This window comes from Balaenoptera ricei, chromosome 10 (assembly GCF_028023285.1).
Source record: "Balaenoptera ricei isolate mBalRic1 chromosome 10, mBalRic1.hap2, whole genome shotgun sequence".
NCBI lineage: Eukaryota > Metazoa > Chordata > Mammalia > Artiodactyla > Balaenopteridae > Balaenoptera > Balaenoptera ricei.
Genome location: NC_082648.1, coordinates 90,525,567 through 90,539,709, shown reverse-complemented (window position 1 = coordinate 90,539,709; position 14,143 = coordinate 90,525,567). Strand labels below are relative to the sequence as shown.

The 14,143-nt window shown below is 40.7% G+C and overlaps 1 protein-coding gene across 2 annotated transcripts in view; it reads right to left on the bottom strand.

Moving 5' to 3' along the window:
* The window catches only part of POLR3B (RNA polymerase III subunit B), a 114,394-nt gene extending 102,624 nt beyond the window's left edge, over nucleotides 1-11,770 (bottom strand). The window contains exons 1-5 of one of the 2 annotated variants that reach the window (XM_059936816.1): nucleotides 11,524-11,770; nucleotides 7,895-7,927; nucleotides 3,999-4,055; nucleotides 3,850-3,914; nucleotides 1,687-1,762 (exon numbers count right to left, since the gene is read on the bottom strand). In XM_059936816.1, the coding sequence (XP_059792799.1) occupies nucleotides 1,687-1,762; nucleotides 3,850-3,914; nucleotides 3,999-4,055; nucleotides 7,895-7,927; nucleotides 11,524-11,595 (303 nt within the window). In that variant the 5' untranslated portion in view covers nucleotides 11,596-11,770. Of the gene's footprint in view, nucleotides 1-1,686; nucleotides 1,763-3,849; nucleotides 3,915-3,998; nucleotides 4,056-7,894; nucleotides 7,928-11,276; nucleotides 11,312-11,523 lie in introns of those variants that run through there. The other variant, XM_059936817.1, reaches the window with a different exon arrangement.
* Between the last annotated feature and the right edge of the window lie 2,373 nt (nucleotides 11,771-14,143).

The window sequence follows — 14,143 nt, the reverse complement described above, 5'->3', positions numbered from 1 at the left end:
GAACTCCCTCTTATCAACAGGAATAGGGCTGTGTGGGTAGAGCCTGCAGTACCTGCACCCCCAGTCCTGCTGTGGGTCCCATGACTGCCCACCCACCTGCTCTCCCACGCTCCCCATCTCTCTAAGAGTCAGTATCCCTCCAAGAAATCTCTGCACCCTCTTTCTCTAATTGCAGTAATACCCATGTGTTTTCTTCAACATCAGGAATAATTATTATAATGACAATTGTGGCTTCAGCCTTCTTGAACTACTTTGAATTCTTCGTCTCTTCCCTTCTCTGAACCCAGTAATAATACTAGTTTAGAAGGTGACTTGGAAATTGTTAATTGGCTGTTTAGTTCTTGAAAAATTGGAAAGTTCTAGCCAAATGGAAAGTGGAGGTGGGGAAAGCCAAATCGGGGCACACAGTTCCCAACATCCAGTCCTCACTACTCCCTGTTCAATCCAACGTCACATATTTGCCTTACCTACCATCTAGGCTGCAAACCCTGGTGTCCCTGTTTCATTTGTTTTGTTATTTTAATCCACAAGAGTATGAACTTGAGCAAAGATATTATGTCTTATTTCTTTTGTATCTCCCAATTTTGCAGCACAAAATAAATATTCAATCAATACTCGGTGATTAATACCAAAATTACCTATATAAAGTATCTGGTTACTTGATCACACTTCCTGTTTCACCTTGCTTAGACAACAACCATAGCATTCTAACACCTTACTTGTTCTTTACTAAAGATTCCTGTGCTGGGCTTCCCTGGTGGCGCAGTGGTTGAGAATCTGCCTGCCAATGCAGGGGACACGGGTTCGAGCCCTGGTCCGGAAAGATCCCACATGCCGCGGAGCGGCTGGGCCCGTGAGCCACAATTACTGAGCCTGCGCGTCTGGAGCCTGTGCTCCGCAACAGGAGAGGCCGCGATAGTGAGAGGCCCGCGCACCGCGATGAAGAGTGGCCCCCGCTTGCCGCAACTGGAGAAAGCGCTCGCACAGAAACGAAGACCCAACGCAGCCATAAATAAATAAAATTAAAAAAAAAAAAAAAAAAAAAGATTCCTGTGCTATGTTCCCTAATTGCTATTTTAGCTTTACATTAACACAAACCAGAAAAATCTACAAAAATCATTTTCCTTCCTGAATCAGTGCCCAATTATAGACACTAAATGGAAGAATTTGAAGAGAAATCTAGAATCTGTTAAAAGCCAATAAACAGGACTGTTCTAAAAGCCGTTGTCTGTAGCTCTTTTAAAACCCTGGCATTTACATTTTCTTCTCCTCTGCCTCTTCTGCTAGACTGTGAGATCCTTGTCCTCAGTCCCTCTGCAAACGCAAGGACTACTGACCCTCAAAATACGTGCTAAGCGAGAAACCCCTGCAGTGAACAGCACACCGCACCAGACACCAGTGGTCAGCAAGGATGGGGGGTGGAGAGACCATGAAAAAACTCAGAAACAGGACATAAGACACAGTGACCTAACAGTGCAAGTTAACTAGGATTAAATAATAAACCAACTAATACAAAACTGTTTCCTAATATAGTATGATATTATACAGGTGCTTATTTATTTTGGTTATCTTGTCTCATAAGAGATTTTTTCCCATTTTTAAATCATTTTTTAAGAATATATTTTAAGGGCACTGACTCTTCCAGTTAAACCAAACAAATCCAATTAAATTAAGGTTGATAATTACCTCATGAGGGGACACCGGTCTAGTTACATTGAAGCTTTCTTCAACATCAGGAAGCCCGACATAGATATTAAGATATCTGAAAAGCAAGTTATTCCAGAACCAATTACAGTTCTTCAAAGAACATATAAACAATCAAGCTATTTTCCTCCTGAATACAAGATTGCCCTTTGACAAATGCTTATCTTGCAGAGGATGACAAATTAAAAAATTATAGTTGGAGATCTTAAAGTCATAGAACACACAGTTTACAAAGGAGAGAAAATGCTATCAAATTATCTTTAAAAAAAAAATACTGTAAACCTCTTTACAAAAATATTGAAACTATAGCTCCCTACAAATGATACTTAAGGAAAAAAGCAAATGCAAAAGAGTAGCTATAGTATGCTACCATTCTCATAAGAAAGGATATAAGAGGAAAAAATATATGTGCTCATTTGTGCAAAAGAAACAGGAAGAAGAAAGCAGAAACTAATGAGACTGGTTACCTACAGGGAGCACTGGGAACAGGGTGGGAAGACCTGGAAGGGGAGGGACAATTTTCTGAATAGACTTTTTTCTATAGGTCTAACTCTTACAACCATAATAATGTCTCACATACCCAAAATGGAACACAAACCTTACTGCACTACAAATGAATAATATAACGGCACTGAACAGGTAAGAAAGAAAATAACTAACCTGAGTAACTTTAGAAAACAGTATTTTGATTGGATACAGCAAAGACAGAAAAGCAGTATACAAATATTAGTAAATTTTATTCTCACAGAGTGATGAATTAACAATTCTGAAACTACTTTATGTATATCCTAGGATTGAATAAATAAGTAAATATAGCTCTGTCTACTGAGACTTTAGTACCCATATCTTGGTGTCTAAACACTACTCTCCAATAAAAGAGACTAAAGCGCCTTGGAGAAATGATTGATTCCACACTGGGACAGGAAAAATACAAGATGAACCACATCTCATGGTACCAGGAAGTAAAGGAGGGCTCGAAAATTCACAGGGGCATGTTGAAAGGATGCAGCAGTCAACTTGATGAATCTCCCTATGGCCAAATCTGGGACCATGTGAGAAATAAAACAATGATAGTACTGGATTATGATGCATAGAATAAAATAAACATCCATGAGTTCATATTGATATAAATAAAATTACGGATAGAGAGTAAATGAGGGGAAGGAAAAGCTCTTCCTCACAGTAGAATTCTAATATTAATGTAGAAAGAATGATGGAAATAGAGACTTGCCAATAGGTAAACACCACAGCCATTACTGTTGTAGGTAATTGCTACAACAATCATCAATGCATGCTAAAAGTAGTGGGTAAAGTGCAATGAGAAATAAGATATTTGCATAGTCTCGAAGGATCACCTTATAAGATAGTGATTAATTACTAAAGGACAAATTGGTAACTTTACAGTGGAGAAACCTGGAAGATACCATCTTAATCAAGTGAACAAAGTTAAAATCACCAGCCGTTAAACATATTGACATCTGTACCCCGTGATATGGTACAGTGAGAATGATACGAAGCATCGCTTCTGTGGTATTCTGGACAAAAAGGCATAACCCAATGTAGCCATGAGCAAATACCGTACAAACCCAAATCAAGAACTTTCTACAAAACGACTGACCAGAATTCTTCAAAAGTGTCAAGGTCATGAAAGACCAAGAGAGTTTGAGGAACTGTCATAGATTGGAGAGGATGAAGGAGACATATGACATATGAACATAATGCAGGTCCTGGATTGAATCCTGGACCAGAAAAGGACATTAGTGGGAAAACTAAGATTTGTAGATTAGTCAACAGTATTGTATCAGTGCTAATTTCCTAGTTTTGCTAATTATGCTATGGCTACGTAAGATGTTAATATTAGTATACACTGGGTGAAGTATAACATGGGAACTCCTTGTCCTATTTTTGTAATTTTCCTCTAAAATTGTTTTTAAAAAAGTTTAAACCTAATAGTTTCAGTAACTTCTCACTCATAACTACCTGTTATCCTTAGCTTACCAATTAAAAATTAAGCATTTGATAAATATCTTCCTATTAAACAGATAAAAGGAGAATTACGTTAAGAGTCTTGACAGCAACTACATTCACTACAAAAAAATGTTAGACATAATCAAAATAGCAAATTAAGAGCAGTTGATTCCTTACTTTAAGTACCACATGGGGTCAGCATCACTCGTAACCTTTTCATTGGCTTTCATTATTTTCTTTATCTGCAGGGGAAAGAGTAACATAAGGAAAGACTCTGGCTTCCAGTTAATTCTTAACCATATCCTTTTCCAAGATCTGATGCTTACCTCTACATTAATGAAATAGTTAAATGAATCTATATGCTGTTTCACAAGGCCTTTCACCTAAACAGATAAAAAGTAAAAAGTAGGTTAGCAACAAAATAGCGGATTACACAATGGATCTCACCTGATCCATAAGTTTTCCTCAAAACCAAAGTGAGAAAATAAATCCATGAATTTTACTTAGCAAAGCTTCACATTTATGTGTCCTCATTCCATCTCTCCTCCATCTTACTAGAACACCCTCAAATTTTCCTCCCTCAAAAACAATCTGACCTTTGGAATTCAAGATATGAGTACCTGAATATACCTAATGACTCCCCCTGAGCTAACAAATAAGGCAGGATTTTCTCTACGTGCTTTGAATTCACAAAAAAAAAATCCAAGAAAAAATACAGCTGTTGAGCATCATCTCTTCAACCCTCAAACAACGTCTATTTTCTTTCTTGTCTTGCTCCTATGTAAGCCGTTTTATGATTTCCACATCTGTCTTTCAAATCGCTTTTAGAAGAATGAAGGCAAAAAACAAGGATCTCTATTAAGAAAACCAAAAATAATTGCATTTAAAATTGGAAGCAGAGTGAACATCAGGGACCTAAGATCGATCAGCTGGCAGTGACCTCCTTTCATCTCAGAAGTCAGTATGGCTGCACAAAGCGCTATGAAAAACACTGAAACGATAAACACATAGAATCCAGTCTTAGGATTTAAAGGACTGTAGTATGTTCATCTTTTTACATTAATCTTCAAACACAATTAGTTCAACACTTCTAGAACACTCTCAACAGACAGATAATCACAGGGCCTTTGCTTTAATTCCACCTCCTTATTCAGGATCTCACTGGCTTACAAAGCAGCCATCCTATTATGAAATAGTCCTGATTGTTAGGGGGAAAATTCACCCTTATGATGATCTGCAGTCTGCCTTCCCCCAGTTTCCACCTCTTGGGCTTAACTGTCTTTTCTGGAGAAAATGCCTGCTCTACCACAGTCTGTTTAGTTATCACATCTCTCTCTCATGTTCTCACTTCCAGGCTGAACAGGCACTTCCACTGTTTCCGCAGGCATGCCTTCCGGACCCTTCAGCAGCCCATGAACTGCTCCTGAGTGCGCTCCACTTTGTCATCACATGGATGGCCTGAACTCACTGACAATCCTCCACAGTCTGACCAGTGTACAGTGGGGCTACTACGTACCTCCCTCATTCTGGACAGTTTACCACTGCTGTTAAAAAACAAGGTCACATTACAGGCTGATCAACTAAAACTCAAAAGGTAATTTTTATGTTCACAAAAGAACGCTATTAAGTCAAGCACACCCCATTTGGTACTTGTGCAAAACTAAGAGGGACTTACATGAGTCCCTCTTCACTGCTGTCACCCCAACCTAACGTTCCAAGTCTTGATTCTACCTGCCCACAGCACTGCAGCCTCACAAGCTTCAAGTTCCTGTCTTCAGTTACGTATTAAAAATCTTTATATTTTTGTTCTTGGACAAATATATTTCAAGGTGGTCTGAGTAAAAGAGAACCCCAACTTTAAATGAATGAAATAGCTGTAGTCTCATGTCTCCGTTAAGTTCTCTACCTTGTCAACTACAAAGTGGCATTTTCCATTGGCACCTGCCATCTAAGCACTAATATTCTAGTCGACAGTTCAGAAGATTGAAGGTTCGAGTCCCTTCATGGTTGCCATAGTAACTGTCGACTTAAAAAAAACGCGCAACATGAGAATTGCAAGTTAAGTTTTATTTGGGGCAAAATGAAGACTGCAGCCGGGAGACAGCATCCCAGATAGCTCTGAGAAACTGCTCCAAAGACGCAGGGGGTAAGGTCAGTATATATGTGATTTTGGTGAAGGGGGAATACATGCAATCAAGCACATATTTTTTACAGAAGGTTTCTCCTAGTCTCGTGAAGGTTACTGCTAGTCACGAGGAGCAGACGTCACCATGAAGGATATTAGTGCTTTTCTAGATATGAGGAGATACAAGAATTGGGCTCATAAAATTGGCTCCTGAAAATATCTAACTATCGGGCTTCCCTGGTGGTGCAGTGGTTAAGAATCCGCCTGCCAATGCAGACAACACGGGTTCGAACCCTGGTCCAGGAAGATCCCACATGCCGCAGAGGAACTAAGCCCGTGAGCCACAACTACTGAAGCCCGTGTACCTAGAGCCCATGCTCCGCAACAAGAGAAGACACCACAGTGAGAAGCCCGTGCACCGCAACAAAGAGCAGCCCCTGCTCACCACAACTAGAGAAACCCCGTGCACAGCAACGAAGACCCAACGCAGCCAAAAATAAAAATAAATAAAATAAATTTAAAAAAATATATATCTAACTCTCTGAAGACCTGTTTTGCCAGTTTTTCCCAGAGTACACAGTGCCTCATTTCTGCTCTCCACCTGAACTCCTTTCAGGGGGTGTTGAAAGTCAGCAGCTGCAGTAGCACATGATTTAATCCTTGTAGAGGTAGATGGCAAGTGCCAATGGAAAATGCCAATATGTAGTAGACAACCTCTTCTTGGACCACATACCACCAACTGTCTCCTCTTTTTTGAATCATAAATCCTACCCCTTCTCCTCTGCTTATGCATATATATATATATATATATAGTTCCCTTTGAAAAAGAAAAAAGTCATAATTAAAAACAACAACAACAAAAAAACTTCCCTTGACCTTACTATCATTTTATTTCATTTTTGGTTACTTAAAACTTCTTCAAGAGCTTCCTATTGCTGTTAGAAGAAAAGCCAAAATCCTTCACATCAAATTCCTTAACCACAAAATCTGGTCAGAAATCTGGCCCTGACAGCTTCCCAGCTTCAACTCCCAGCACTCTCCCCTCTGCCTATTAACAGAAAACTAAGTTGGACAAAACTCTACTCATTTTTCAACTCTTCATTCTTTCACTTAGTGAGATGCTTCCAACATTCATCCATGTTGTAGCATATGTCAGCACTTGATTTCTTTTTATTGCCAAATAATATTCCATTGTATGGATATACCATATTTTATTTATCCATCCATCAGCTGATGTTCATGTGAGTTGTTTACACTTTTTGGCTATTATGAATAATGCTGCTATGAACATCTGTGTACAAGTTTTTGCATGGACATATGTTTTCATTTATCTTGAGTAAATACCTAGGAGTAGAATCCCAGGATCAGAAGGTAACTATGTTTAACCATTTGATGAACTGCCAGGCTGTTTTCCAAAGCGGCTGCAACATTTTACATTCCCATCAGTAGAGTGTTAGGGTTCTGATTGCTCCACATCCTCATCAACACTTGCTACTGTCTTTCTTTTTTTGACTATAACCATCCTACTGTGTGTCAAGTGGTCTATCATTGTGGAACCTGCTACTACTCAGCATAAGCTCTTTAAAATTGAAATTCAATAATAATAGGAACATTATAATCTGTAGTTCCTCTGTCTAGCCACTCACTGGTTCCAGCCAAGCAGACTGGACTCTGTTTCCTACAGACCCCGTGGAGGCTCCTCTTGAGCACTTTTATTAAGCCATGCTCCCTGCACCCTACCTTTCAGCTCAGTTAATTCCTTTCCTCTTAAGATGTGGCTTACATCTCACCTCCTTTGGGAGGCCCTCTCTGACCACTTGTGGCATCACTCTTGCCAACAGCACTTTGGTTTGTATTATTCATGTGCCATGCTACAATGTATACTACTTCCTATCTCTAAAATAAGATTAGCAATCCCCTAACTAGTATTTTATAGATAGGGTTACTGCCTTATAATTTCTTGTATTTCTAAAACCTAGAAAAGCACACAGTTGTACAAAGTCAAAAAATGATGGTGAAAAAAAATTAATTTTAAAAAAGGTTTATTTCTTGACTCTTCATTGGAAAAACAACTAATTATTATTAAATATTAATTACCTTTAAAAATGCTGGAAGCAGCCGCCATTTTTCCTGTGAATCAGAACAATAAAAGTATCAGAACTCTGTGCTAGCAATCACAATATTTTCATAAGAAGTTATTTTAATGTACCCAAAATGACTCACTTCATCACAGTAAGCAAAAGAAAGTAAATGAAAACAAAAAGAACAATTTTTACATTGCAGCCACTTTTATGGCAATCATATATGTGCTGTGTATATGTATACAAACATGTACACACACAAGTATATATAAACCACAGATTTCTTGAATAGAATATACTTTAATCTCTTCTTGGTCACTCAAGATTCCAAGTACTTTTCATCTTTATTTTATTCTCATGACACTTCCTGAGTAAGCAGGGTTTGCCAGTTTGAGGAAGGGTAAGTTTCAGAGAGTCTGGTGTGGAAGCTAGGTCTCTCAACACAAAGGGAGTTCTTTCTCCCCCTTATTTTCTCTCAACTAGTGCCTGGTCAGAGCTCAGGCTGCAGAAGGATATCACATGGTGTCCACCTCCTACTTTAAATGGTTGCAAACTGCCACACTTCTTGAGTTCTTAGGCCTGCTCATCACACCTTCCTGAGGTCGTAAACAGCCTACCATGATAAGACTCTTCATGAATGGTATCTAATCTGCTAATGGGAAATTTGACAAACGGTTAGACCTGAGTCTTAAGTAAGAATACACAGTTTCTGAGTAAGGGCCCCAGGATCATGTAAGACTTTCCAAGAACTGTAAACTTTTTTACTTTGAGTAACAGGAGAAGCATTGAAAGGTTTTGAGCAAAAGAGTGACAAGATGATGTGACTCATTTTAACTGGATCACTCTAGCTGCTGGGGTGAGAACAGGCAAGGTTAGAAGGAGGGAGATCATTTAGGAGTTCACTGCAATACTCCAGGCCGATAACAATATGGGTAGTGAGAAACTGCTGGCTAGGAAACTCAATGTGAAGTTAGAGCCAACAGGACTTGACAGTAGATTCGATGGAGACTCTGAGAGAAAGAGGAGTTGAGACTGACACCTTCGAGTTGCCATTTCTGGAGATGAGGAGGATGCTGGATTTCTGGATGCTGTCAGAGCAGCAGGTTTAGGTGTGCAGGGGTCATCAGGAGTTCGGTTGGGGGCATGTTAAGTTTGAGATATCCATTTGTCTATTTGGAGATGCCAAATAGACAACAAATATAGGTCTGGAACTTGGGAAGAGAGTGGCCTGGAGATCTAAATCAGGGAGAGGTCAGCAAATGGATGGTAGTTAAAGCCGTGTAACAGATGAAATCACCTACAGAGTATATAGGTGGAGAAGAGTTCCATGAAGTGAGATCAAAAACACTCCAACATTTAGAGATGAGGAGCAGAAAGCACATCTAGCAAAGAAGACTGAGGAATGGCCTGAGAGGGAGGCAGACAACCTGGAAAAAGTAAAAACATTTTTCAAGAAAAAAGGTAGGTGGGGGTAGGGGGTATGTAGAAAATCTCTATACCTTCCTCTCAATTTTGCTGTGAACCTAAAACTACTCTAAAAAAAGTCAAATGTTAAAAAAAAAAAAAAGAAGTGAGTCTGGCAAAACTCATCTATGATGATAGAAATCAAAAGGTGTGGTAGGGCACAGACTGAAAAGGGAACTTTGTGGGATGCTGAAAATGTTCTATATCTTGTATGGGGTGCTAGTTATTTGGGTATACATAAATAACAAAATTAATGTAAATGAACACTTAGTACTCATGCATTTTACTGTATGTAAATCTACAAAGAAGAATGCGAGAAAGATCAGAGAAGACTATATGAGGAGAGTAGAAAGATCTTGAGGAGATCTGGGGGGCGTGGGTGGGGAGAAACAGGTTAGAGAAGTAAGCAGTGGCCAGAATGAGAAAAGGACTCATATAAATATGGTAAGGACTTTAGATTTTGCCCTGAGAGCAATGGGCAGACTGAAGAATTTTAACCAAGGGAGCAACGTGATCATATCTGCCTGTTTAAACTGATGGCTCTGGCTACAGAGCAGAGAACAGACTGTTGGAATGGGACAACAAGTCAGGAGCCTAGGAAATAAGAGATGACAGTGGTTCAGACTTGGAGAACAGGAGAAATGAAGTTTCAAAATTGAGTACATTTTGTAGTTGGGGGCCCTTAAGATGGGACGGTGGATTGGATCCAGAGGACCAGAAAAAGGAACTGTTATTCCTGAATCAGAAGACTGGAAATGTAGTACTGGTCCCTTCACAGCTGTGCAAATTCAGACGAGAAACACAAATCCTTTAGCCTTATTCCTTCAGCTCTTTGGAGAAGCAGTCCAGTCAGCAGTTAAGGATGAGGGCTCTGGAGTCTGACTGCCAGGGTCCAAAATACAGATCAGCCATTTAACAGCCTTCTGAAACTGGGTGAGTTACTTAACCTCTCTGGGCCTTAAAAATCTTCATTGGCAAAATGGGGCAAAAATATTACTTGCTTCAGATGATTAAATAACATAATGCTCGTTAGGCTTGAACAGAGCTGGCACATATGTGCTCAGTAAATGCTGGCTCTTAAATAGCTGTTCAAGAGCTAAAAATTCAGATCAACTATACTTCAATTAAAAAAAAAAAAAAGTTAAAAATCCAGTATTGCCCAATGAAGATCAGCAGTGTATTGCAGGCACGCACAGATTGAATCTAACAGACTGATTGTAATTCCTTTATTTGCCGAATAATTATTAAAGAAATAGATTTACTGATCCTGTCGGCCATTCTCCTCCTTAAACTTGTCAATGGCATCCCAGGCCTCCTTTAGATGTCTAACAAAACCTTTCATAATCAGGACCCTTATCTGTCACCCTTAATCTCTCCTCTACTTTTCTTCACTCCAGTACTACTGGATTTAATTCCTTAAAAACAGATGGTCTTGCCTCCAGGCTTCCAGTGTCCTGTTCCCTCTACCTGAATCTCTCCCTTGACTATTTCTCCACTTCCCATCCCATGCCAACTAAGATTCTGAGGCCCAAAGAAGTTATATGTACCTTTGCAGAAAATAAAATTACGTCAACATCTGAACTTCATTAGGCAGCTCACTGTAGGGCAGTTATCCTTAACTCCTGAGAATCTGATGAAAGCTACGGGGCTACTCCCCCGAAAACACCTAGGCAAAATTTGGAGTAAATTTTCTCGGCGTTTAAAATACTCCTGCAGCCCAAACTTGAGTTCCGGGTGAAAAGGAGAAATTACTAGCCTGGGATTCAGACGATCTGGTTTTCCCACCACAGCCAGCTGTGGGACCTCACCAAAGTGGCTTAAGCTCCCTGGACCTCATTATCCCTTTATAAGCCGTCAAAGATGCAATACGTCCCCCAAGGTGGGCGAGAGTCAGTCCTCCCCTGACAACACACGAACACGAGAATGCTTCCAACCCGAGAGCCGTGCGCGGGGCCGCTAGGTCTGTGCGGCGGCTGACATCTCCCCTGAGCTTGACCCTTGCACGCACAAGCGGTGGCCGGCTGCGGAGAGAACTCGCGCGCGGAACCCCGAGCACGCGCGGAGTTCTGAGCATGCGCGGGAGCCGCGGCCCGCCCCGCTCCGCGGCCAGAGCTCTCTGGGCAACGCCTCCCGAGGACGCATCCCAGCCTCTCTTCCGCTCCCCGCGTGCCCTGCCCTCACCTCTACAGTCGGGATCGGCGCAGCCAGCTGCTCCGGGGTCAAGTTCCCAAACTCCTCCGCAAGCACGTCCATGCTGTTCACGACGAAGCAAGGAGCAAACAGAACCCTCACGCGCGCGTTCGCTGCGTCAGGCAAACTGCTGTACCCGTGCGCAGTGGGAGAGCGGTGCGCGGTGGCCTAAATAGTCCCCGCCGCGCAACTTAATTGGAGGCGCGGAAGAAAGGTTCCGCTTGCTCTCGGTCAGAACCTGCGGTTGAACCCGGATGTGGCTGAGGCGGAGCTTGGAAACTGCACCCCCTGGTGTCGCGCGGAAGTCTCGCCTGGGTATTCTTAAACCTCAGCAGACAGATTTTTTTTTTTTTTTTTAACATCTTTATTGGAGTATAATTGCTTTACAATGGTGTGTTAGTTTCTGCTTTATAACAAAGTGAATCAGTTATACATATACATATGTTCCCATATCTCTTCCCTCTTGCATCTCCCTCCCTCCCACCCTCCCTCTCCCACCCCTCTAGGTGGTCACAAAGCACTGAGCTCATCTCCCTGTGCTATGCGGCTGCTTCCCACTAGCTATTTTATGTTTGGTAGTGTATATATGTCCATGCCACTCTCTCACTTTGTCACAGCTTACCCTTCTCCTTCCCCATATCCTCAAATCCATTCTCTAGTAGGTCTGTGTCTTTATTCCTGTCTTACCACTAGGTTCTTCATGACCTTTTTTTTCCCCTTAGATTCCGAATATATGTGTTAGCATACTGTATTTGTTTTTCTCTTCCTGACTTACTTCACTCTGTATGACAGATTCTAAGTCCATCCACCTCACTACAAATAACTCAATTTCGTTTCTTTTTATGGCTGAGTAATATTCCATTGTATATATGTGCCACATCTTCTTTACCCATTCATCTGTCAGTGGACACTTAGGTTGCTTCCATGTCCTGGCTATTGTAAATAGAGCTGCAATGAACATTTTGGTACATGACTCTTTTTGAATTATGGTTTTCTCAGGGTGTATGCCCAGTAGTGGGATTGCTGGGTCATATGGTAGTTCTATTTTTAGTTTTTTAAGGAACCTCCATACTGTTGTCCATAGTGGCTGTATCAATTTACATTCCCACCAACAGTGCAAGAGTGTTCCCTTTTCTCCACACCCTCTCCAGCATTTATTGTTTCTAGATTTTTTGATGATGGCCATTCTGACCGGTGTGAGATGATATCTCATTGTAGTTTTGATTTGCATTTCTCTAATGATTAATGATGTTGAGCATTCTTTCATGTGTTTGTTGGCAATCTGTATATCTTCTTTCTCCAGCGGACAGATTTTATCAGTTATCCCACAATCAAGACCAACAACGCGTATTGTCATTTTAAAAATAATTCAAAGAAAACGGTAAATGGATAATTTGCACAACTTGAGCCACCGAGGCATAGAATTCATTTAATTTAGCCCCAAACTACACATTGTATAGTATGGAAAAAATAGGAAATTTACCAAATGCCTAGTAGGAGGGGATTGGTTCAAAAATTAAGGTACATGTGTGTGATGGCCTATTATACAATCATTAAAATGACCACAAAGTGAGGAGGAGTTAACTTACCTAGAGAGAAGAGCATAACAGGACAGTAATTAAGATAGTGTTATATTCTAAAAGGGCTAGACAGACGATCCAGGAGTACATTCCAGGAGAAATTTAGTATGAAAAGATGACATTTTAAATCAGCAGGGAAAAGATTGCTTATCCAAAAAATGATGTTGGAGCTGCTGATTAGCCATTTAGAAAAAAAATACATCTAAGTAAATCCTATACGGATTAAATATTTAAATGTTAACAAAACCTGAGAAGAAAATATAAAGTGAATAAATCCATAACATTGAGCTGTGGCCACCTTCAAGGATAGCAATATAGTCAGAAATCATAAAGGAAAATATTCATAGATTGGATAATATAATTCTAGCCACAGTTTTATGATTCCACGGAAAATTTTAAATTTTCTGAACAGATGGTTAAAAATCACCATGAATGGTTTTCAAGAAATACAAGTTGGCAGAAGAGAAAGGATTGGTATTCCTAATTTAAAGTGAACTTACAGGGACTTCCCTGGTGGCACAGTGGTTAAGAATCCGCCTGCTAGTGCAGGGGACATGGGTTCCATCCCTGGTCTGGGAAGATCCCACATGCCGCGGAGCAACTAAGCCCGTGCGCCACAACTACTGAGCCTGCGCTCCAGAGCCCGTGAGCCACAACTACTGAGCCTGCACGCCACAACTATTGAAACCCGTGCGCCTAGAGCCCGTGCTCCGCAACAAGAGAAGCCACCGCAATGAGAAGCCCGCGTACCGCAACGAAGAGTAGCCCCCGCTCTCTGCAACTAGAGAAGGCTCACGCGCAGCAACGAAGACCCAATGCAGCCAAAAAATTTTAAAAATTAAAAAAAAAAATGATAGAGCCTGCCTTGTAGCGGGTTGTGCAGTTATATGAGATCATTTATATAAAGTGGTTAGGCCAGAGGGTAAGTAATTATTTTACTACATTCTGAAAGAAAAAAATTATATTCAGTTTCTCTACCATGCCGGCAAGTGCAGCTGCTGGGACAGATAACTAGGTTTCCTTTCTTCTTC